This window comes from Varroa destructor, unplaced genomic scaffold, assembly GCF_002443255.2.
Source record: "Varroa destructor unplaced genomic scaffold, Vdes_3.0 BEIS01000001.1, whole genome shotgun sequence".
NCBI lineage: Eukaryota > Metazoa > Arthropoda > Arachnida > Mesostigmata > Varroidae > Varroa > Varroa destructor.
In genome coordinates this window covers 302287-327799 of record NW_019211454.1, presented here as the reverse complement: position 1 = coordinate 327799, position 25513 = coordinate 302287, and the positions used below count along the sequence as shown (strand labels likewise).

The 25513-nt window shown below is 37.1% G+C and overlaps 2 protein-coding genes across 5 annotated transcripts in view; one reads left to right on the top strand and one right to left on the bottom strand.

The window, feature by feature from the left end:
* Positions 1–820: 820 nt before the first annotated feature.
* On the bottom strand, positions 821–22671 carry LOC111254900 (retinol dehydrogenase 14-like). 2 transcript variants are annotated; one of them, XM_086976660.1, is made up of 7 exons: positions 17467–22671; positions 16056–16128; positions 13854–14034; positions 12160–12532; positions 4895–5004; positions 1242–1581; positions 821–1016 (listed from the first exon to the last, which is right to left on the bottom strand). In XM_086976660.1, the coding sequence occupies exon 1, from the start codon at positions 22415–22417 to the stop codon at positions 21452–21454; it is 966 nt and encodes a 321-aa protein (XP_086832786.1). In that variant the 5' UTR covers positions 22418–22671; the 3' UTR covers positions 821–1016; positions 1242–1581; positions 4895–5004; positions 12160–12532; positions 13854–14034; positions 16056–16128; positions 17467–21451. The 2 variants fall into 2 exon arrangements, with proteins under 2 accessions (XP_086832786.1, XP_086832776.1); XM_086976650.1 differs by having other exon boundaries at positions 13854–22671.
* Positions 2961–25513, top strand: part of LOC111254902 (uncharacterized) — a 47683-nt gene continuing 25130 nt past the window's right edge. The window contains exons 1-3 of one of the 3 annotated variants that reach the window (XR_002675268.2): positions 2994–3437; positions 12395–12552; positions 22667–24013. Coding sequence is in view for 1 of the 3 variants with exons in the window: in XM_086976669.1 (XP_086832795.1) it covers positions 12466–12552 (87 nt within the window). In the remaining 2 variants the exon portion in view is untranslated. Of the gene's footprint in view, positions 3438–12394; positions 12553–22666; positions 24014–25513 lie in introns of those variants that run through there. The other 2 variants (XM_086976677.1, XM_086976669.1) reach the window with 2 other exon arrangements.

The window sequence follows — 25513 nt, the reverse complement described above, 5'->3', positions numbered from 1 at the left end:
GCGTCCTAGAAAAGCGAAAACCGTCTTCTTAAACTCGAAAATAATGGAAATCAAGTTGACAGTATTTTTTTGCCCAATCTATATGTAAGTTCCTAACGTAATTTGTTTTTTGATTTTGCTGTTTGCTAATAGCTTCACATAACTCACAAAAAACACACCACTTCAAAAGTAGATAAACTTACTTAAACGAAATAGTTAGGTGTGACCAAACCATGGGAAGAAATACCTCAGGCATTAGGTTGATGCGTCACTCACCTTGCTACCATCTGATACTACAGGCAATATCAGTATTTATGGAAAATAATTAATCATATAACCGTGTTAAACAACCAGTCGCTTTATGAGTCTATTCAGTTACTTGAATTCAGAAGACATTTACTAAGCCACGGGGAAATTTTTTGAAAAATGTGAACTGCAGGCCTACTTGTGTCAAGCATTAATCTGCAGTATTGGCGTAATAATTATTGTGTTAATATGTCTTTATTTGTATATATTATTATCACATAATAATTACAAACCTGGCTTGTTTACGTGTTTGTCGAAGGAAACAATAGCACAGATCATAACAACTGGAACACGATTGTATACGTAGCACCTTTTTCAACTACGTCAAAAGATAACGTCTTATTTACTTGGTCTTTCTCTTTGTTCTGGGTATAAAACCAGTAGATATTGTTGCTCCACATCGATTATTTGATCTAATCCTTAGAAAAAACCTCTGAATATCTATTTGGATTTCAACATTTCGTCTATAAATAGTCACCGCCAAAGCAAACCATATTTACAAAAATACACGTCTATATGAAAGATATCACACTGATCTAGGATAAATTGTATTTTTTTATTACGATATTCATGATTATATGCAGCGTGTCAGCGCTTTTTGGTCGAATTTAGTTGTTTTTAGGTGCTAAGTTCTGACCAAAGAATTAAAAATATTCGTATTAAGGATATCGACAGCGAACAGCCCCCCCAGGTGAGCGGCAGGAGTAAAAACCGACAGGCGGAGCAGTATCCTGGAAATTTACTTGATATTCAGGTGACGAAAATCTCACAATTGCTTACTTGCTAACTTATCTCCATAATAATATCGCTGTTAGCAGAATTGAACTGACTAAGTGATCTTTTGAAATTAGTATTCCTTGTTGATGGATAACATTGCCTTAGTATTACACACAATGAGTCCTCTTCAAAGCTACTTATTATTCCTATCAACAATAGCAGTAAATATTGCTACCTACCGTGTGGGGTCTTACGGCATGCTTGATCGCCTGAATCGTACCGACGATATGAGCTGCGTATATATCCGAAACGGGGATGCTGTGCTGAATCCTCTTTGTCAGCGCTTCTGCATTGTAAAGGGCAGAACTCGTTGCCGACGCTTGAATCGAGCCGCATCTAAAGATTTGGCTCGCATTTGAAGATTTTTCGACGGAGGTCGGGGAAGTTGAAGGTCTAAAAAAGTAAATTCTAGCACGAATCCAACGCACAAGCACAAATCGAAGTATGTAGTCAATAAGAGCGTTTCAAGCCTAGGCGTGAGCTTCTCGTTTTCAAAATGGGCGTAGACGATAAATCCAGCTGAAGGTAACCAAAGAGAATGGAGTGCTACGATAAAAAACAAGAGAGCGCGACAGGCTAAAAAATGGTAAAAAATAATTAACGGAAAACATCAAAACGCAGTTTCTGTTTAATAATCCATTCCGGGGATCACACATAACATTCGTACGTTGGACGCAAGCTTCTTGAACCGGTTTCATAGAGCTGATTATGGAATTTCTTATAAAAAAAAATCTTTTAATAAATGTTTAATAGAAGCGTTAGCAACGCGTATCAGCTATGGTGTTTTAGTAAACGCTAAATATCACTGGCTTTAACCCCGTCATTCGGCACATGCATTTCACATGGTTTTTGTAAAATAATGAGTATATTTTAGAATAGGGTCCTACTTTGCATATTCGCCACATATTGCAGTGTGAGATAGGACACTTAACTCAAGCCATTAGACAAATATTAGTTTTCTCACGATCATGTATTGTGGCCTTATATTTTATATAGTGTGGTATTATAGCGAATTTGCAATGTTAATGTGGTCGAGAGTGCGTGCATAATGTATACATAATTAACTGAGAATTTACCACGGACTAATTTATATGAGAAGTATAAACAAGAACAGCTGTTGTCACGTTTTCATTTGGCCTCTGTATATCCAATAAATGGTTCCACAGATGCGCTGAAAGCCAAGGTGTGAAGCGGCAAGAGGAGAGAACACTCGTATTTGCTAACGTTCTTAGCGCTTACGTCTTCCTTTTGTGGTAGAAATTGTATTGAAAAATAGTTGAATGAAGACCACGTAATGTCAACACTGAAGAATAATTCTCATATAGTGTTTTTGAAGTGTCGCTGTATGTTGTTTCATCTAAATCGATCTTGCATCTATAGACAACGTACGTAAATGTACGTTCGCGCAGCTTCCTGTGTTTGACTGATTCCGTTTTCTCCATTTGGGATGCATATGCTAAAATTAGCATATAATAGAGTCGCATGTATACACCAGGCTTACTAGACGTACAATCCAAATTTAAGGTTAATGTGCTACAATGTCCGGTAACTGACCGTCGACTGGAAGATAGGCTAATGTTATGACTGTTAGGTAATGTCATTGACTCAGCTTTATTCTTTATCCGCTTGTAAATTTAGATTTACAAATCTCGCTCGTCTGCCTATTTAGAGAATTGATTAAGGCTAGTAAGCATTATCGGCAGCTTTTCACCGTAGACAACTGAATAAAACTGTGTAAACTGCACACAATATGTGGATACATTATTTTATCGAACAGTCGAACGTTGCTCTCCTTTTTGGCGATAGGCTTGCGTTGACTTGAACACAAAAGCTACTACGATGACGTAAAAAGGCCCATTCCGTTAGTTAATAAGATGTTCACAAGTGTTTGTAGATGAGAGGTTTCGAACGTAAATATCGAAACCAAAACTAAAGACATCAAACGGTATAGAATGCTATTTAAATAGCACTCAGTTGTTGCAGCGTTTGGGAAGCTGAAGCTCGCTGATAGATGAGACTTTGCTTATTGGTGTTTTTGAAGGACTATGACTCATGACGATGCCCATGATTTTGTGCGTCAATTAGCAACACTGACCGTTTGTTTGGAACGTCCGATGTGCAGCCCTTTTTAAACACAAGCATGTTCTATTGCGCCAGAGCCGAGCCGACGAAGGAACACACCGAATGATATTTAGCGATTCCTAAATACAAGCTGGGATGTTCCTAGGAATAGCGCTGTTCTTCTCAATGTGCTTTTTATATATTTCAGAATTACAAACCCATTGTGCGAGTTAATGTAGGTCCAAGGCCGACGCGTACGACTGATAATAGAACTGGTTGATAACGATATCTGCTTTTCCGGGGCCATCGGTTAAGTAAGTTTTATCCGGTTTCATTTTCCTTGTTTCCACTTTTGTGAGAGACCTGAACGATTCCTGATCCCTGTTGCTTTTGTTTTTTACACTGTTGTTTTCACTAATAGTTATGAAATATTTTTATAATTTGTTTGTTTAGTTTGCATACTTAACTGTGATATTAGTTTGTAGCGTTTAGTTAATGCTGGATTGTAATGGCACACTTTATTGATTGATTGTTTAACAATCAAGCCAGGCGTGCTTGCTAAATAAAGTAAAATTTCTTTTAGTCCGTTCGGTTGCTGCTAAAGTCTGTCGATCACTCTTGGTTGCAAGAATGCTAATTGGATTTCTAAGATTCCAACATGATAATAACCCGCCGGAACGTTTCAATACTTCTAAATGTTCCTACAATTTCAATTGCTGTTATTTATGTATTTAAAAAAAAAGCATAGTTACTTGACTTTTTCTATAATTCGTTTGTTCGTGACAATGATATTTCCAGAAAGAAAGAAAGAAACCCTAATGTTTATGGCTCGTCCACATATAACGCTCATATAATAGCACTCTGAAGTTCGAGGATCTCCAGGGTGGCCATTTAACCCATTTCATTCCATTGAAGGCGACGGTAGCCCCTTCCAGCAGCATGAATCACTACTATCCTAGCTGGTCGACAGCCAGAGCGAACAAAATTAAAAAATGAGCTTTGTGTTTGAGCAATAAGTTACTTTGTCATTATTGCTTCTGTGCATGCAGATCCATCGAAAGGTTTTGTCGTTTGTCAGCTAGAAAGCGGAGAAAAAGAGGAAGAGCCTAACTAAGCAACAGCCTTTATATCAGGAAATTCGCTCTTAGATCAATTTCGATAAACTATAGTGGTGCTCAGAGATAAAGTAGTCTTTGCTCTTCTTTGCTTTCTCAATTGTTGCAAGGCCTGTCAACAGTAGTCGATTGAAAAGGATTTGAAGTTTCAAATGAAAGTATATTTTGAAACAGTTATTGGTTTCCAATTTATTTGATTCAAATACTACCATTTAGCCAAAAGTTCTATGTCGTTTTTTCGGGCGCAAAATCTGACTTTATTAGATCCGCACGGATTGTGTAAATAAAAACAACACAATCCAACATGATAAAGATTCATTTGGAGTTACTCCCGATTGAGTGGCCGTCCCTATGTAAAAGTATGCAATATTTGTGATATGATAAGGTCGCTACTAAAGCAATAAATTGAACTCAATTAGTTTTAAACTCCCATTTTTACTTAATCTGTCCTTAGATATTATGGCAAATGTCGTACGTTAGCTGTCTACTGTGTGCTATTCTACATTATTTTATACTAGAAGACTTATACTATTTTCCTGTAGAATAAGCAAAAGTTTGCTACAGTGATTTACAACTCAACTTTTGCCAACGGTGTTTGCAATCCATCATTTCATGCAGAAATTCAGATTTGAAACGGCCGCCTACCCGGTACTTACTTAAGCTTTGAGCTGGCAACGGACGACCATATTTTCTCTGATTGTTGGTTGAGATCTTTATAAAATGATTCGCAGATGTTTTGCATACGCTGTGATCACGGTATCGATGGCTGTTAAAAAGGTTAATAAATAATTTTAGGGTAGTATTTCCTCGGTGACTTATCTACTCCAATAATATAGAGGTAGAGTACATCAATAAGTTTAAAGCAGAGTAAGACAGCTCTACAATTGGAAAAGAAGATTGACATCTCGAACGGATGCTTCTTGAAATTGGAGCCTCTGTTTACAATAAACCTGTTTTGCCTAAGACCCAACCTTACCCTACGAAGAGCCAGCTTTAGAACTTGTTATGTCAAGGTTTTCACTATACAAAACTAAACAATACCTAGCAAAGCGGCATGAGATAAAGCTTTCTGTTCTCATACATGTACATAATTATCTAAGCTGTCATGGAAAACAAAAGTTACATAGTACATTAGTCATTCTACAATGCCTTAAGACGAGCACGTTACGGCTTTTTATCTTCAAAACACGTATACAAGCTTGTTATTACAGATACGATTAGTACGATCAAACCTCTCTTACTAAAAATGAGCTTATTAAAAAAATTAGCTAAAATTACTAGCGTACGCAACCACTAAAGCTTGAAAAAGTTGATCATTGTCTCCAACGTTGGACGAGATACCAGCAAGCACAAATTGTAAAAACTAACAGATTGTTCTGTGATTTTACGAAGAGTAGGGACATCGTGCCTTCTCCTTGCCGTTGCTCGTAAAATGAGATCTGATTTTCAGCGCTTCGCCTCCAGCCGCCAATGTACTTTATGTCTCCGTTTGATCAGACTTGTCATAAGGCTGACTGTTACTGGAACTGCCCTCTGATGATATAAAAAAGGGTCAATTTATTCATCCTCGATGCAGCTAAAAATGTCATCGTAAATTCAGTGTGTCACGCCTTCCCTTAAACATCTTGTATTGTTAGAGAAATGGCAGTGTACTACTATAATCAAACAACATGGCGAAATCGGTCCTGTAGAGTTTAAACAGCGCGCTTCGTTCGTACATGGTTTATGGATTGAAAACCGAATACGATGACATATTTGCGGCTCATTTGAATCGTATTTTTTCGTCTATTTTTTGTTTTCGAATTGATTGTATGGTGCATTATGTAAAATACAGTAAGTAATCGCCGTTGACTGTTAATATGTGCATATGACCTTTGCCCAACATGAAATTATTTTACAAACATACAATAAAATTTCTTTCAAGGGATAGCTGAAATGATAAAGATGCTAAAAATTTGATTACATTTTTTCCATTTGCTACCGTACGTTCACTGAAATTTCTGATCCTGGTGCGCCTTGATGCGCGATATGACGTCCCAGTGAATCTCACTAAAATCTACGATTATCTAAATACGATAACAATATAAATATTCAATGATTTGGAGAAACGATTCGAAAATCTTAAGAAACGAGTGAAGTTAAACTTGGTGGTTGATGTTAACTTATTTGAGGTTGAGGAGCCTAACTAAAATTTGCGATCCGAGACCACCAAAGTGCGATCGTCTGACGGTTGACCTCAGTCAACTCTTGACTTGACTTTTCGCCTAGTGCGCAAATTTGTTGATGAGCATGACTCGGCTACGATACAACTCTTTTTCTACGAGGGGATCACAGGTGGGCTATTGTTTACTCTGGGCTACTTATCTTTATAAACAACGCCGCTTTGGTTTCTTTCTGCCCAGTTCGTCTGACGCGACAATGGGGTTAAATTTTCTATGAGGCTAAAGTTTGGGTAGCGACTGCTTTAACGTTCGTATGTGCTGAACGGCCCAGAGAGAAGACATTCACGGAGAATGTGTTTCTATAGTTCAGGAAAAGCTCCGACTTTATATGATTTTGTGTCTGAAGGAGTAAACACGAACAAGCTGAATAAAATCATCATATGCTAGCTGCTGATTAGTGCTGGTACGTTTGTGAAGCACTAAGCTAAAGGAGATTACTTCTCTGAAAAAACTCACCAAAGATGGAGTCCATTTTCTATAGGAATGAGACCTAATGTTTAAAGTAGTGCTGTTTAACCACAACATCCGAACGCAATTCATAGCGCTAAATTAGACCAAGAGCTTTTAAAAGACTGACACTACCTTTCTTGGCCTATGGTGTGCCGGACACTGATTATAGAAGCTACTCAAACTGTTTCTGAATAATGAGATGACATAGAGACCCAGAAAAAAAGTTCGAAAGGCACACTAAGTAGAATATTAACGAATGAACTGAGTGGCTTAATGAAGTAAACTACGTTTTGGTGAATGCTTTGAAGGATAAGAAGTATGCCTAGTACGTTGGCACGTTTGTTATTTCCAAAGAGAAGTCTCCGAGATATGGCAGCTTCCTTTAAATTATGAATTTATTAGGCTATAATCTTTAATTCATCTTCGCAACGTATCGTTTCAACCTCAATAACCGTGCTTATATCCTTTGACTTCAAGGCAACGAAGTAAACTGGTTCTGTGGCTTGTGTAATTCGTGAGAGTTATCATTGAATTATCGAAATAATTAGCCCTTACACACTCATATTCTTAGTACAAACGCGTTACATCTTTTAAGCAACTATATTGTTTTAAAAGTTTGTTTGTTTGTTTGTTTGTTTGTTTGTTACATTTATTACAATATGTAAAAGATCGTGAATCGTTTATCATATTTATCCTTAATCGTATGTATGTATACCTTCGCAAATGGTCACTTCTAACGTAATGTATATATGCTATCCTTCTCTTAATTAAAATAATCAAAAGAAACCGGTGATAGGGAGGGAGCGATATTTGAGACAGGTCGATTTTTTTTCGCTATATGATATTTTTTGACTTCTTTTCGCTGTTTATATATTGAATTTTTTTTTTATCACTTTTGTTAACATTGGATATTACAAAAAAAAAAGTCTTTAAAGCGCTGACCAACAAACGATGAGGTAAGTGCGTGACCGTAAAGCAAAGCTCACTTGGTAGTTTCCCACAGCTTCAGTCTCTTGCATCGAATAGTCATACGTACCGTTTCGTAATGATCGTTAATATACTGAGTAAAACATACAGTGTTAACCGCCATTTTTATTTAATTCTATTTATATATTTTTTAATGAGCGCCTTTGAACGAAATTTGACCTTTATGTCTTCTCAAAACTCTCAAAAAAGGGTCATATTTTTTGCAATTTTCCTTGGCCCTTTGTATACAATATCTGCATAACTTATCCACCACGATTTGCTTCTATTGCTAACACTACTTTTTTGTACTATCGCTGTTCATCCATCTTCACCTCGTTACATAATCGAAGAGTATTTTTCGTCAGACTGCTTTTAAAAATCAAAATTAAAAAAAAAACGCCGTCCTATATATTAATTCTAGAACCACTGCCGATAAACTGCAAAGGAACATCATATTCAATCCAATTAAACCCAGAGTAGCCAATCATAAAAGCGTAGAGCCAGTCACGGGCCTTTTAGTATTTAGTACTAGGCTACTCGCATCTAAGGTTTTTTCAAAGTACAATATTTGTTGGATGATTTGGGAAAATGATAACAAATATTTTTACTCAGCCGTTTTTCGTGTTTCGGCTAATATCCTGCTAGCCGATATTTCTAATCTAAACTTCCTAATCTATAGGTTCGAGCAGATTTTATGAATAAACCCAGAATGGAGCTGTTTAGGTATACATGACCATTAATATTCGGAGTTATTTCTGGGTGGCGGAATTGTTTCATATATAAGAATATTGGTTAGGATGATCCGCGCACCTCTCAGTTCATACGCTATCGGAGTGTGAGTACATAAGCCAATAACATAAGAAGATCGACCACTGACGGCCGACCACCCGCGCCTACGTTACTCGTAGATCGCCTTTCAACAGCAGAAGCTGTTAGATCACCCTCAATGATTGGAGCCGTTTCAGAGGCCACCTGGTGTGACAGTGTGGCTCATTGACCGGCTCTCCGTGACATAATTCTATGGAAGAAAGCTTCACGCCCGAAAGGCACGTGCCTACGCATTTACAAACAATGTCAAAAAGAACCCTTTAGGTATACGAGCGTAACAGTGGAAAGCGTAAGCTAAACCACAAGAACACATATAATTTCGAACGTTATTATTAGCATGTTCCCGCTAGCAACTAAGGCCTCATTCACTTTACAGCCTTACAAGGGTATGATGGTTTGGTCGTTAGACGAAAGATGTTTAACACATTTCCGTTGTTAACAAGCTTTGAGTTCAACCGTGAAACATTTTGTGGACGAACATTAAAGATATCGTCCGGATCCTCAAAGTTGAGTTAAAGTTGCCAATAAGATTCACAGTCCTGCAATTCCGAATAAAATATAAACGTCTCTCATCACATATACAAATCTAAATGCGTCTTTGAACTGCAGGGTTTGTTAATGACTATTTGTGTGGTAGGATCATTTGGAGGTAAATGGAGATTCTGAAGTTACATCTCGAGAAAGATAACCATAAGTAGTATTATAGAGACTTTATTTTACGGATTTACTGCAACAATTTACTAATTCGTCACCTGCATCTATTCTGGTGAAGGGCTTAATTTATTGACATACATCTTGCATATATACTGTTCGCCCTGGCAGGTTCGGACTAGAAACGTCCTGCACTTAGCAACTCAAGACCGCCTCCAGTTTAATTCAGCTACTTATGGCATGACTTTAAAAAGTTTATATTAAATTAATGTAAATAAATTAGTAGTGAATACCCAGTTCAGTGTTCACCAATTGCATCAATTACAAAAGTAATCAGCTGAAAAATAGAATCATGTTTTTGACAAGCTTGTTTGATGTTTATCATATATCGTGGGTATCAGAATGTACATACGATTAAAAAAAATGTTAGCTTTATGAATTCTTCTGACTCTCGGCATATCTACGGAACGTGACACGCTTATCATTCATAAGGAATAGCTACATTATATTTATACTAACTAGACTGTATTACTGAGATTGCTGCAGATCCTACGCGGAAAACTTAAGTTGAAATACGAACAAAACTTTTGACTTGAAACAAGTATCTGATTTATATACGAGATTTTTTGTACAATCATTGCTAACTACGAAAAATGTTTGAGCTACATTGACCACGCCGATGTGATAGCAGTAATAACAATCGATGCGCAACTTACATGACGGTTTTTTGAGACGCTTACTTGTCTGAAACAGTTGGCAAAATAAAACACTCATCTGCTAACTTAAAAAATCTATGTAGAACTATTTACATATTTTTCTAATAAGGTGAAAGATTACACTGTTTTAACTTTTCTTAGCAAAAATGTTTGTTTTGTGTCCAGAAAATTTCCTCCTCCGTTAATAATTTAGAATGAATCCTTCCCTTCATGTTTAACGTTAGATCTTAAAATTTGTTGGTCAGTACACGTCATCGTTCCATATAATCCAATCTTATTAATTAGTCTAAAATGATTTTTAGATTTTATCATTATATCACATTTTTATGAGATATAGAGGTGTGTAGGCACGTAAACAAATAGTTCTTGGCCATTGAAGCATCATTATTGTGTGGCAGAGCTTGGTACTATAGTCGAATAGCGCAATCTAAAGATGATATATGGGCTCCTTACAAAAAATACTGTGAAACTTTATAATAACCTTGCAGAATAAGATTTTATAGAATTCAACCTTATTTTTTTAAATTTATGCACTGCAAGATTATCGTCCCATGCTTAAGTGGAAGGATGCAAGCTGCACATTTTCATTATAATAAGGCATAGATAATGAGACCACTGAGCGTTTTAACCTTCTTTGCAGGAGAATTGGATAAACATGCGTATTAGTCACTTTGACCTCATAATGGCCTATATTTTCTACTTACCTTACTTAGCCATTGGATGGCCTATAATGTCCTAAAAAGAACGTTGCTTAGGATTTGTTTCCTCGATCAGTTTCAAGAAACTCCTACTAAGGGCATTAATTTGTTTTATATAATGATAGTTCTTGATTTAAGAAGCAATAATTATGTTTTATAATTATGGCACCATAAGTGAGAGACTATCAGATTTTGTCATAATGGTGTAGCGTTAGATACGAGCATAATATGAACTGTAAATTTGTTATTTACCTCCCAATATACTTATATTTACATTTAATAGTAAATAAATTGTTAATAAACTAACTAACAATTATTTCATTGTTCAACACAGAATGCATCACAAAACATGTAGACGTATTGTGGTAAACTTAAACAGAAATATATAAATCGTAGTTCCTCGAAAAGTTTATTAGTTTCTTCAGGAGGGTTAAATAGCTCTTCCGCAGATTTTTTCTGTAGAGCTAAACGAGTGTTTTGACCTCATGTCCGCCTAAGCTTGGTTAGTGCCTAGCACAAAACAAGTTACGTCTACGCTTAATCGCTAATCCAGGCACTTCGCGTATCCTTAAGTTTAATACAGAAACATTTTACCACTTGACCGTTCTGCATTCTGTGGAGTTATGTTAACGAGATTATTTTATTAATTATTAACCTTAACGAGAGTCAACAAAGTTTGTTAAACATGGCTCTTATCATTTCAGTTAGTGGAAGTTTTACCTTAAATCGCGCATGGGTGATTGATAATCTTTTCTTTTCAATGCTATGTCCCTTAATCACTTTCGCAATCTTTTTACGCTCAATTGTTTGACCCATATCAAATAAAAGCAATTGCTTAAAAAGATTTTTATTGTGCCTGCGTTCCTTTCTTATTACCCAGTAAACTCGTATATAGAAGAAAGCATCGAATCGGCATTTGACAGAAATGAGGGAGCCCTTCTGAACAGTACTTCAAGGAGGATTTTATTTAGGGTGTTATTTTGGAGCGTCATTATTGAAATTTCTATTTTTTTTTATGACACCAACAATGACGCATGTTGAAACCCTGACTGAAAAAATGGCTATCCTTTTAGATATTCAAATCAATATAAGTCTTATATAATATAATATATACAATATAGGTTTATAATATTTACCTGCACATGTATAACAAAAATTTGTCAGTCCGTCTCTCATATTGTTTTACACATGTAAAGTTATTGGGATCAGAAACAATGTGTTTTTAGTCTCACTCGAATGATAAGGGTTTATTATAACACAAGTATATTACCTCTCAAGAAACGATACGATTCTTCTAGTGTAGATAACTGAAGAATATATGTTAGAAATATCCTTTTTAAAATAAATATTACACAACGATAACTGGCAGAAAAAGTTATTTTCGACTCACAGTTGTTAGTTTAAGTTTTGGGCCGCGCAGTTTCAAACGATCAGTCCGTGCAGCACTTTCCTTATGCCTACCTGGTGTGTAAGTCCCACCTTCAGCATTATCCCTGCGTGACTGAATGCAGTATCCAATACATTTGAGACTTAATCGGGTTAAAATCACATGTTGGCCGATCGCGACACAAAAAATGATTTCAGGGAGCGTTGATTAATTCTGTCTATTGCTTAAATCTTTCTAGGAGATTCTGGGAGTGCGTTATTCCAGCCGACGAATCAGGAAGGCTCTCTCTCAGTCGACCCTCGGTCAGGAATGTCACGCAGCGTTGAAAAACGTACGGTTGATTTACACTATGCGATTAATAGTTGCGAGAAGTCACCTGTTCATTCGTTAAAAAAGGTACTTTTATCCACAGGAATATATATATATATAGTAGCAAACTTATTACTCGCAAAATCACGGATCGTAATGATATTATTGAATATTTTCGATGGAACCAGCGACTTTTTTCTATCGTTGTGTGTCATGCTGAGATATGTACGTACGAAAAAGCGTATAAGGGCAGGAATGATATTTGGAGTAAGAAATTTCATTCGGAGATCTTGTTCAACCAAACAATAAGTTACTTATGACGTCAGAGTTTCTGTAACATTCGTTTTTTTAAAATATATTTAGAGCGTATTTTTACTGCCTTAAATCGGAGAAAATAATTTTTAAACAAAATATATAATTAAAGCGTTTTACGCACATATCAAAGGAGCAAACAGCGTAGCATATAGTAGACACCGAAGAGCTACTACATAATGTGATCATAAAAATTCGTCGAAGGTCTGGAGTTTTCTTTTTTAACAGATGAAACCAACTTTGATTTGAATTATTACGAGCAACTCAATCATGACTATTTGTCAGTTGCATGAACTTCGTTAAATCGAATTGCAGACAGAGAAATAATTGTACGACGATGCTGGAGCTTAATGAATAAGTTGTTACGGTTTCTTTCAATACAGTCAGAAATATTTCCGCTAAACAACTAGCTGTTTCACCGGTACTAAAACTAACGAAGCTCTGGTACTAGTAAATCTCCCTCGTAATAACATGCGACATTTAGATTAAAAATAATTGTTTACGAAATACCATTTTAAAAATTACGGTTACTAATTTTGAGCAACTTTAAAATTAGTGTTCAGAAAGTTGGAAATTTGTGTCCCACCATTCTGATTCTAGTAGAGACGTTGGCTTTGCATAGGATAATAATTAAACAAATCGTAGTATTGAGCAAGGTTTTCTAACTAGAGCACTTACTTAACCAATAATCTATTTTATGGACTTTCAACTCTTGCGAATACTAGAATGATCATATTGCGACCATTGAGCTCTTCTTGTTGATATGACGCGACATTAGCGACCGGTGGCATAATACTCCCTTAGCACGTTAGAGCACTACTAGAGTTGTACCGTCGTGCGAAGGTTAAGCATCCTTTTTTAACCACACCTGATACACTGAAACCTACGATCGTGAAAAAGTTACATTTTGAAATGTCAACCAACCCATATTAGAACATAGGGGCACAACGCAAGATAATGTAGTGTTTGTAAACAAGGAACCGTCACAATTAGTTAATAATACTTGTCTACCTGGAAGAATCATGTATTGCTACAAAACTACTGTTAGTTCAGAGATCGAATAGCTGCCCGCTCACATGTCCATTCGTTGGGGATATGCTTCAATCCCGGAGGCGTCTGAAATTCGCACTTGGGTATTCTGGCCGCCTCGTTTTTTGCTCACTCCAGTTGCAGAGCCTCTGGCTTTCTTTCGTCACGGCGGCGGTGTTTAGCAGCGAGGCAGACAACAGCGTCCTCTAGCGTCGTCAGCCTTTTCCTCTGCCTCGACCAACATTAAATAACATAATCGCTTATATAAATATCTAAGTAATCTCTTTCGTTCGCAGATGGACCTATAAGAACCACCTTTAGTCAACCGTCTAAGGTTGCACTTGTCAGTGCGTGTTAGCAATTTCAACTCGGCAATTCCTATTATACCGAATGACCTTACAACTATGGACCAAATATACGACTCAAATATGTTTAGATCAACTAGCAATCTGCGTGCCTGAGAAACAGTACTACATTTTTTTTTAAATGCCGTGGAGGGCATGTGGCCGACGAAAAGTTAAAATGTATTTTCAGATAGATGAACACGCCAAGTGGGCATTTTTGAAGCGTCAATAAATATTGGAACCAGATATCGCTGCCCGGAACCAGATATCGTATTTAAGGAATATTGAAGAATTTGAATATTTCCAAATGAAGTAAGTAACAAACTATACATTTTGTAATCGAGGTTTCAACTTGGAATAGCTTCCAACGAAAGGTTTTGCTTTCGAGTCGAAATCGCCCGATTTCAAAAACAAAAAAACTGTGGCGGTTGATTCAAGACCGCAACAAACTATTGCCACGGGATTTATGAATTTAGAACTTGCAAGCCAAACTTCTTCTGAAGAAAAAAAACTTTTGTTGGAGTGGATAATTTGTAAGATCGACGTCAATGTCAGTCTACCAAGAAAATAGTCGAAAACGTTTAGTAAAGAATTTTTTCTCACTCTTTGGGTGCCATAAAGAGAGAACTGCTCTACCCGTACCCATTTTCTGGCTGTTATTCATGCTGTTATTATGGAAGTTGCTCCTGATCGTCGCCATTTGTGATGAGGCCTGCTTCGCTTTTATATGGATGCTTGCTGCTTCGGATGTGTCCTTCAACCATATCTACTCCTCTTCGTAGATCCTAATGAAAGACTTTAAGGGAGAAAGATTGTCGCACAGAGGCAGAATTGTTTTCTCGACCTGGATCAAATACAAGTGCTTAGTTGATCTTTTACCTACTGTGACATCGAAATTGGTAGGAATTAGTTCTTCATAGATCATCAATTTCTCTGAAACAGTGCCTCTGTATTTCACTTTTAATAGAAATTACGCCGTCAGAAGAGTGATTCGAATATCCTACCACCACGAGATCCACCAGCGCTCGCGCTAGTTTGCGTGAACGACGTCTGACTAAGTACAACGAAAAAAAAAATGAGCTAAGGTGTCGGCGACACCGCCCGATATGACTTATGCAGTAATCGACCAATTCGCGAACTCTGAGTCGCCACCCCACAAAACCCTACTCTTCGCACATCATTCGAAGCTAAATCGGAGGTTCACAAATGAACTCATAGTGCTCAGTTCGTCTCTCGTACTTTTCTAAGACAAGTGGATATTAATTTTATGTATGTTACCTGTATGCAGTAAAAGTTCCAGTCCATCAATTACATCATTTAATATCAAGACTCTAACGATATTAATATAGTTTCCGTAATCCGCCTTATTTTTTTTTAAGCAATTCGTCCAATCCACACTGTAATAACTTTAAGACATGATAAACGACATCTCTCCTTTACCCACACAAGGTGTGATTACGGACGTAGATTTGACACACGAGAGAATACGCAGAAAGCCAGACTGTGCAGGGGCACAAAGTTTTAAATTAATTATGTACTCAAAGAAAAGCTACTTATTGATGATTTGTAGTGACTCTAGATCACGTACGCCAAGTATATGCATTTGATCAGTCGGGGTGAGCTCGTTTCTCCTTTCCTACGTTGTGGGCATTTAGTGTATGGGGTGCTTTTATTCACCACTGCTCAATATTTTTCCAAGTCAACAGCGTGTAACGGCAAGCAATTGATTTTCCATTTGCCAAAAGAACAAGTTCTTTATCTTCCCGAAATTGAACCTAATGTAAATATAGTAACTCATTAGAAACGCAGCGATACCAAGGACATTTGTCTGTTGTAGATTTGTGGTGTTATTAATTGTAAGTTAATGATTTGTCATTTCGTTAATCTTTTTGTACAAATACTGACCGTTTGAGCTGCATAATCCGTAATTCGGAGTATCTAGAAGCACCGCATCAGCTCGGTCAACAACAGTTTCGTACTGGAAAATGAATATTGAGAAAATATTGATACTTTCGTTTCAGTATCTTCTTAGGGCCCAGAAACTTATAAGGATGCCAGACAACAGCGGCAACGATAATGGCGTAAAATTCAATGTAGCAACTAAATAGTTATTACAGTTGGAAGTGCATTCAAAAAAAATTTAACCGCACGCGTTGCCCGACCGAGTTTAGATCGTTCACGGAAGCAATTGCTGCCGGCAGGAAGCAGGCTAAAAAAAAGAGCTATAGAAAAACCAAAAAATCACACACACACCGATAACAGAAGAAATACTCAAATTACCACAGAAGCTCAGCTATTTGCCAGCAAACTTGTTAGCGAACAGCGATGTTATATGTAGTATAAGGATGTGTGAATCCAATGTGTACGTGAAAATCTACATATCGTTAAGGGTACCTGAACCTGTCAAACTTCACCTACTTTAGGTAGTAGACTTTAAATCAGATCTAAGTGTATCGCATGATAGGTTTGGGCGCATCAATAGCAAAATTATAGCAAGTTTACATTTCTGTTCCGTTTCAATGTGACCTGGTGACAATCGGATGCTAATGAAACTGGTGTTTCCTAACACCCTTAAAATGCACCCTTGAACAATTATATGGCTGAGCATTAAATGCTTCTGGCTCTAAAATGGCAAAACTTAATTTGATCGCAGGGAATATTATGTGGTAGTATACGTACGAGAAGATTATTACAATAAAAGTGGGTCAGAAATTTAGTCACGCGGCAACGAGCCTTGATACCATACGCACCCACACACACACATTTTAACCTGAGCACATCCACGAAACCTTCCGGTTGGCCGATGTAGCAGTTTCAAAGAACGGATGTATTAGAACTTACTCAAGAAGATATGATCGAGCAGAATTACATAATGCTTTATATTGCTTCCGAGGTTTGTGTACAGATGCAAGTATCTGAGATATTATCCTCACAACGATAATTAGGTGCTTAACTGCCTACACTCTAAATGTACGCTATTATATAAAGGAAGACAAATCGAAACAAGAATTTCATTCCAGCCAAAGGCTTTGTACACTTCATTACTTTTCACCTCGTTTAAACCGTATATCTTGTTTGGTGTTCTCCAGCTCCAGCTCCAGCCAAAGCAAACTCACGGTGCCAATGGAACTGCTTGAAACAGAAGCTTATGCATATAGAGGGGTGATATAATAGTTGCTTAACAATTTATCCCAAAAGTAGTCGGCATGGATAGAAAAATGTGATCGATATGTAAAAGCTTGCCATGCCAAAAGGTCTAAACTCATGTGGATAAAATAGTAAAAATCGACAATGAACAATAGATAATGGTCATTACTTATCTTATCAGTACATCTGGATTGCATCTTTAGGCTAGGTTGGACCAACCTCGGCCTTCCAGTTCCTGCAAAAGCAACACACAGTAATAAATATTTACAGTTTTACGTCTGGTACTACCGTTAAGCATTGCTTCAGATGACCAGTTTCCAGCACGAAGCGAAGCCTAGTTTCGAACCTATATCACCGTAGGTGAACTAGGCCCCCTTGCAGGGAAAGCCTTCAGCTTTCCTTTGTTTGCTCTCCCTTTAGCCGAGTTTTAGAGTTTTCATGATATGAAATATGTATTTTGTTTAAGACTTTAGAAAGAAATTAAAAACTTGGAACTCCAATAAATGTCAATCGATATTTCCACCACAGACCTTGAAGTACAAAATGTTATTATTAATGTAACGTCGTCTAATACATTCCAGGACCGTGTTTTAATGGGTGTGATTTTGATCGCTTTAGAACATAGCTATACCTAACATTGCCTACACTGTATTTCAAGCAAATGGACTACGTCGATTGCAAAAGATGTATTTAGAAGTTCTCATCAGAAGCCGTGCCGAAATGCTCAAAGCACTGGATCTTTGCAAAAAAAAACAGAATTCTGTGAGGCTATATGCTGAATGACAGACACAATTGGCTTTGACACCTAACCGGTTTCATACAGTACTGTGCTCGTACTTTGTTTCGTTGAGAACAAAAGACGCCAGCTCTGACGATAAGTTTGTTTTTATTTACGTTATGACCTATTTTCAACGTATGATTGGGCCAAAGTACTGCGGGTCAGAGTGGAGCGCTTGAACAAAAACCGTGTAGTAATATAGTATGTATCCTGCACTGCTGTAAGTGCTTACAACATTCCCACATATGTAAAAAATTATTGGTGATCATCACCCCATCACCATTCTGTAAAATCCAAAAATAATTCGAAATGGGTCTACCTTATTTTTCAAAAATATTTTTGCTAACGTTAAATCTGTGCTACATGTCAAGTTTTACTTGACAAGACCCCAATCTTTAAAAAAAAAAATAATTTTTATCGTCGTTGTTGCGCACTAAGCCATGTTCGTTTTCTAGAATGTGTTTTTGCATGATTTATCGGAAAAAGCTTTTCGAACCAAAACACCTTGGAAGCTTGTACATGTAAGGGAAGACGTCCTAATATAGTCTGCTTTTTGCTTTCGGTAGCGTGAGACTGTGTTGTTGATGATTAGTCCAGTGTCAGGCGGTGGCAACCAGTGTTAAAACAATTGATAAAAGGCTTTCCCAATTTTGTGCAAAAAATAAGTGTTTAGTGCAAAAGTATATAAATAGTCCGCGTTTGCTAGTTAATCCTTTGGCTTTTCGGTAAATTCTTCCCTTATAACTGGAAACATTAATTTCCCAAATGCGCCCTAATTCTGGCTAAAAAGATAATTTTGTAAAAAAATTTCTTGCGATACTTTTGCGGATTTAAAAGATTAAGAACTCTCTACGAAGAGATAACACTAGAAGGGACAATATTAAGTAGCACTGGAAAATATCGGGCGCTACTGTTAGAAAACAAAATGGCGGAGGTGAAAAGAAAAACGTTTTTCTAGAAGTAAAAGCTCAATTTTACTGTATAATTATTAAAGAAAAGTACACGGGTCGAAATTGACGATGATTGATAAATCGTTTGAGAAAGAATTAGTTTTTAATAAGACTTAAATTTTTAAAAAAATTAAAAATATTTTTTGGATCCTAAAGGGAAGCAGTCCACAACAGTGCGCATGAATGATACGAAAATGATACAGGTGTTTTCTATTATTCTCTAGGTGGTTGCACCGAGTTTGATTTACATATCAAGTAGAAACCTTAATAATCTTTGTGAGCCGTATATGGTCTATGTTCGAATCAGCTGCGAAGGTTTGGTTAATGGGAATAGAGAATTTTTTTGTTGAAAGAGATAGCCTCAAGTCTAACTAACTCTGCATATCATTCACTTTGAAAATTTTAAAGGAAGTCCAAATTTTATCGGAATGCTTTAAGAGTAAAATGTATGGTTTTTCAAGATTGGATATGGGTCAACTCAAATGTGTTTCCATAATGTCACAGCTAATTTGATATTAGCGCGCAGCTGACGCCGCAAATCATGATAGAGGGTATTAGCGCTTAGATTTGAACCGCTTTCATTAAATCAGCAATCATCTGGTTTTTTGATGCTAAATGCACGGATTCTCTACTGTGATTTATGCATAAGTTAGATTCTACCGTTCAGCCAATATCATATGCCATTTTTACCAGAATAATAGCTTTTTTTGTGGTCGAATCCCCTGGAGTCCAGCTGAGCTAATCAAACGAAATACAATAAATAAAATTTGTACAACTACCCTATACCTATTGTACATCCGAAGACCTACATTGCCGAGACGCAATGTATCATTTTAATTATATACGCCACCATTTGAATAGTGAACTGATTTATGACATTGACAAAAGCCTATCTCCATCCTTTATTAATTTGGCTGCATTGATTTACGTACATTATTAAAAAGGTACATATCCCTTTTTAGTCTGCTTATATGTGCATACCTACGTACATATTCTAACTAAATGTCAGCAGGTTTTGTTATCTCTTGGCGAACGATTGAAAGAGCACTGGGCCTACTCACATACTAATTTTAAACAAAAAACGAAGCTCAATATCTATCCTATTGTACTTGAAAAACGTGAGCTATAAAGAATGATGCAACTGCTAATTGCTTCTTCGATGATATATACCTCTTTTTCTTTATCTCATTAACAATACCCACAGCAACAAAGCCCTATAGTAGATTGGCTTTCTGAGACGTAACCATTCAACAAAATAGCTAAGCGTAACATGTGTAGCCTTAGACGGTCTTGGCCTGCAACTACCATTCGGCTGGGTACTTTAAACATCTTGTTTTGTACTGCTGTGGCGTAGACGATACGTAACCACAAAACAAGCTCCGACAGTGTGTAGCTTAATTCAAGGTGTTAGGTATCGTAATATAGTGTTTTGCCATAGAGTATTTATGATTAACCACTAGTCGTTGCGGCAGTAGCTTAGACGTTTAAAAGACGGTCAAGCCACCAGTTTTATGTGCTTTGATGTGCTCATGTAAACCAGCCAATATGTTTATCCATGTAGTTTCACTCATAGACGGCCAGTGATTATCTGTCGCAAATGGATCCAAGACCGAAAGGTCATTAGAAGGTAGCGTAGGCGTACAAGTTAGGGTGACCGATATTATATACACATATCTTCCGGATGGCAGCCGCCCTGATTCGTTTTCTGCCGCGTAGCGATTTATGTTGGCGGTTTCGGCCACTTGAAGACGAATAACGTCTAGATATTTATTTAGAGGAAGATATTTTATCTCTCTGTAATGTCGCAACTAATAAATAGCATGATATCATAATAACAATGAAATACTTTGCACTTTTTTCTCAGTCCGTATGAAACTGAAGTAATAAAACTTGAGCTTGCTCAGTTTGCTAGAGTCTCTCATTTCTTACAGTGATGGTTGGTTTAATTTTATTTGAATTGTTTTTCTTTTGCATTTGTACGAATGCTATCAAACGCAAAATGGCTTTGCCAACTTCTGCATAGCGTCAACGACTTTCGAAGGCATAGCATGCATGATGCCATACGAATAATATAAACACATTTTGCATTGTTTTCACAGGAATATAGAAGCTCCCTCCGGACTATTATGTTATATGCTAATCCGTTTCGCTATATTGGCAGACAATTTGGAGTTGATCCTTTATAAGTAAACGATAGCCTGATAATGTCATATAAGGATGCATGAAAAATGTTGGGATCGGTACAACCGACGAATGGAGCTAAGTGTTTTACTATAAACCTCTTCACCCAGAGGCTTTTCAAGCTTTAATTATCGCAATATTCAGCTAATATTTTTAATTTACTTAAGAAGCCGTAAATCACAACGCAAGAATAACTTGAGAGTTTGGATCTGGTGTACGCTAAGTGCCGATAGTTTGGCATGGATTCATATACTGCTGAAGTCTGCTCCAGTGAGTCTCTCACTAACCGCGAACAGCTTCGCAGAAATCGCCTCATTTTTAGCGGAAGCGAGCAGAGGCTCTAGTTCACAATCGACGAAGTACTGGCCATTGTGCCGACTATTACTCAACGTCGGGGTGACTGCCAAGTAAACGATAGTCTGTGCACCCTCTGCCGCGCTTCTTGTGAAAAGGGACGATACCTTTCCAACAGTATAACGAATATACCAGGGAAAGTTCCGTGCGATGTTTGTAGAGCAAGTTCCTGGGGTGCATGAGAAGACGCCAAGTCCGCGGTTTCCATACCTAGCCGCCAATTCGCGAGTTACCATGACGATAGCGAGCTTTGTATTTGAATAAGTCTGTATGGCCAGCTCACGATATTTACTCTGGTCAAAATTATCAAAATCGATCCGCCCTAGTTTATAGAGAACGGATGATACATTGACGATACGCGGACTATAACTCTTAAGTAGAGCTGGAAGGAGAAGGCAGCTGAGAAGAAAATGTCCAAAAAAATTTGTTTGATACTGTAGCTCAAGACCGTCCTCTGTGAGTTGGACATCACCTCCGTATGAGACGTACGCCGCGTTATTGATAAGAACATCAATGTGAGATTCCGTGTTGATAAGCTTAGTGGCACAGTCACGAACAGATTTGAAAGAACTGAGGTCTAGTTTAACCGATCGTACGTCGGACCATCCGGTTTCACGGATCACTTCAAGTACGGCTTCTTCGGAGCGCTGTTTGCTTCGCGATGCAATAATAACGCGAGCTCGTCGACGTGCTACTTCCTTGGCTACTTCAAGTCCGATCCCGCTACTGCCGCCGGTAATAATTACTGTCCGACCGTGCATACCTTGACCAGTAGGACATTGGGCTGTTTTGTGCATGTACAAAAACAACATAACGAGAAAGATGTTCACCGTCCCGATCACGAGTATCCAAATCATTTTTGTGCGATGATGATGCGATAGATTATTGATAGCATCAGGTCACGCACACACCTTGTCTTTATATATCAAATCAAATATGGCAAGCAGATTCTATATTTCACATTTAACCATAATTTAGGCGCAAAATTAATAAAAACACACAAGTCTTCTTATATCGTAAAAAGCTAGACGAGGTAAGCGTGCCAACGAGAGACTGGAGTGATCACTGTGGAATCTTTGTCCAATTCAATTGCTTTCACCTTGCAGGTCGTCGTTTGCCACATGACTGAAAAGAAAGTGACAATACCATCAGGGACATTGAAGCGTCCATCGTATATATTCGTCAAGGTTACACGCGGGGAGAGGTGATTGGTCCGAACGCCCAATGTCGGAGGCAGCGCCGCGAGGGAACTAGTTGTTGTTGGTGTTATTGTTAGCACTACTACTTTGTTTCGTGTCTTGAGACTAGCCGCAAACTTCCTTCCGTACTGGCGTTAACTACTGCCGTAGCTGGTGGGGGGGACAGTAGTGGTAGCAACGGCTTCCATTGTAGTGATGCTTGTGATGGGACGCGGAATGGGTTCAAGCAGAAAGACAAGACAGGGTGCTGTGGGCTGTAGAATTCACTAATCATGACGCTCCTGACTGATAACCACGGTGATCACTGCTTTACGTAGAGAGCAACGCATTAAATATTGTGTAAAAACGTTTTGGCTGGTTTGTTGTACGGATATTTAGATTTGTAAATTAAACAAAGATGCAGGAGAGATCTCTGAGGCACACAAATCTAGATTTAATAAGTTTTTAGACAATGCTGGGACGATATCGGGATGGGATCGGATCGGATCAATATTATAGCTTGATTCAAAAGAAAACGAAACTCAGGTCACAATAAGTGTGTCATAAAATGAAAAATGTTTGTTCAGGCTTTATATCACATCAAACCGATTTTAGCTAGCCTAATTCTATTTATTGGACATAGACAACTGTTAATATCGTTATTTATGTTAGTATCGCACAGCAACAGCAGTATGAATTTCGATACTTGTTTCGATCGCCTTATATAACTACATTCGGAAACAAGTCGGAAACTAAAGATTACTTATCGTTTAGTATACCGTCTATAAAAATTTACACGATTTGTTTGCTGTTTATCTGCTATATATGTATATGCAGAAGAAAAATATAGATCCGCCATCATCAGCGAAAAAATCGCCTAATGTTGTTATTTCTTATTTGTATGTTGAAATGAAATAGCGGTAAACTTCTACCGAATTAAAGTTTATTACGTGCGCTGAGGATGGACAACATTTTCAATCAAAATAAAATGTAACCACATCGATGTATTAGTAGTAAAACACTAAATCTCTGGCGCATGTACTTATCACAAGGTCCATATTAACAAAATATTGGCCAGCGCAAAAATCGGTGTGGCTAACTATAGGGTCAAACGTTCATACGAAAATATCAACCTGGAATAAAGTATCAGATTTGAAAATTATGTGCTGCCGCAAAAGCAGACTGATAACGATACCGAACTTCGACTACAGATTAACTGGTGATAAATCTAATAAAACAACAGTCTAATGCTTCATGTCGTAGTTTAAACTCAAATTTATAATGCGTCATTTAATAAATCAATTACCTTAATAGCAAGCGACGATGTAAATAAACTATTAGTTTAGAGGCACACGCAGTCAATCACCGAAAACCATTCAATAAATTACTGGTGTCCTAAATTCGACGATAATTGAATCTAACTCTTCTAGCAGTAAAGCGATATCGCACATGTAAATTCTGTCCTTTGTTACTCGTTCTAGGGAGAACGGTTGACGACATGTTGAATGCACCTAAGAAGCTGTAACATAGTAAAATAAGAGGTTTTAATTGATTACCCACGTAATTAAATATTTTGGAAATTAATGAATTAATAGTTCAACCAGAATTAAGGTTTAGGAAAAACGATCAAACCTAACTGCAAACAAGATAACTAAAGGTAAATTCTAGTATTATTTTAATTTCCGTCAAGCCAGAACATGTGATTTTCATCGCCTTGTTCTTCGAAATAGTCAAAACAAAGAGGTTCGCAATCTAAAAAATGTGCTTTTTTGTTATCGTACGTCCCCGTGGGCACCGACAGATGTTCTATTCCACCTCCTGAAATCCTTAATGTTGTGTGTTAAAAATTTTGAATAAGCTTGGATTGCATTGATTTGTGTTGTAAGCGCATAGTAGTTTTATCATTCCTGCGGCATTCCAAAAACAAAATCTAGACTCCAACCAGCTTCCACATCTAGTAGTAATACATATTAGCGCCTTGAAATTTTGTTTATAGACCGTAGCTTACCGATTTTAGAGCCAAAACATTTACACTGAGTGTGGATTCTCATATATCACATTCCCAAAAAAAGACTGACGGCTGATTATCAGGCTTTATTAAAAAAAAAGTCGTTGTAAAAAATAAATATTAAGGCACATACTGGCGTAAACTGAAGTGATAGTCTGGAAAATATCATGCGATAACTACGCTATATTTAGATTTACGTATATAAAATGAGCACTTTCCTGAAGGCCCTTAAGTGTAAGCCTTTTGAGTACTACAATTACTTCTCTAATATTTAATTTTCAGGACTTAATAACTGGAAATGACGTTATAATTTGGCGACCGTCAAAACGGCTACCGCAATCTTACTATTATCCGCACATTGCACACAAAAAAACATTGAATTTCAACATAAAATTTTATGTCATTAGAAAACTACCTCCAAAAATCATTGAATAATAAAACACTATTACACTATTAATAATTAATTTACTTTTCTCATAATTGAAGAACAAAGAACTTAGATTAAATGTAACTTATAAAAAATCAACTCTCGAATGAAAAACCGATAAAAGCAGAAAATATCAATTTTAGTTATGAAGTATAAACTTTTAATAATTTCCAAGGTATGAGCCCAATAGCTTACACTTAGCTTATATTAAAATAATAATCCTTTCGAATCAGGCATTGTAAGAACACTGCAGCATTTTTTCTTGGTTACGACTTTTTTCCCATTGTAATGCAAATAACGAGCATTATGTATACATTTTAAAACTTTTTTGAAATTTAAT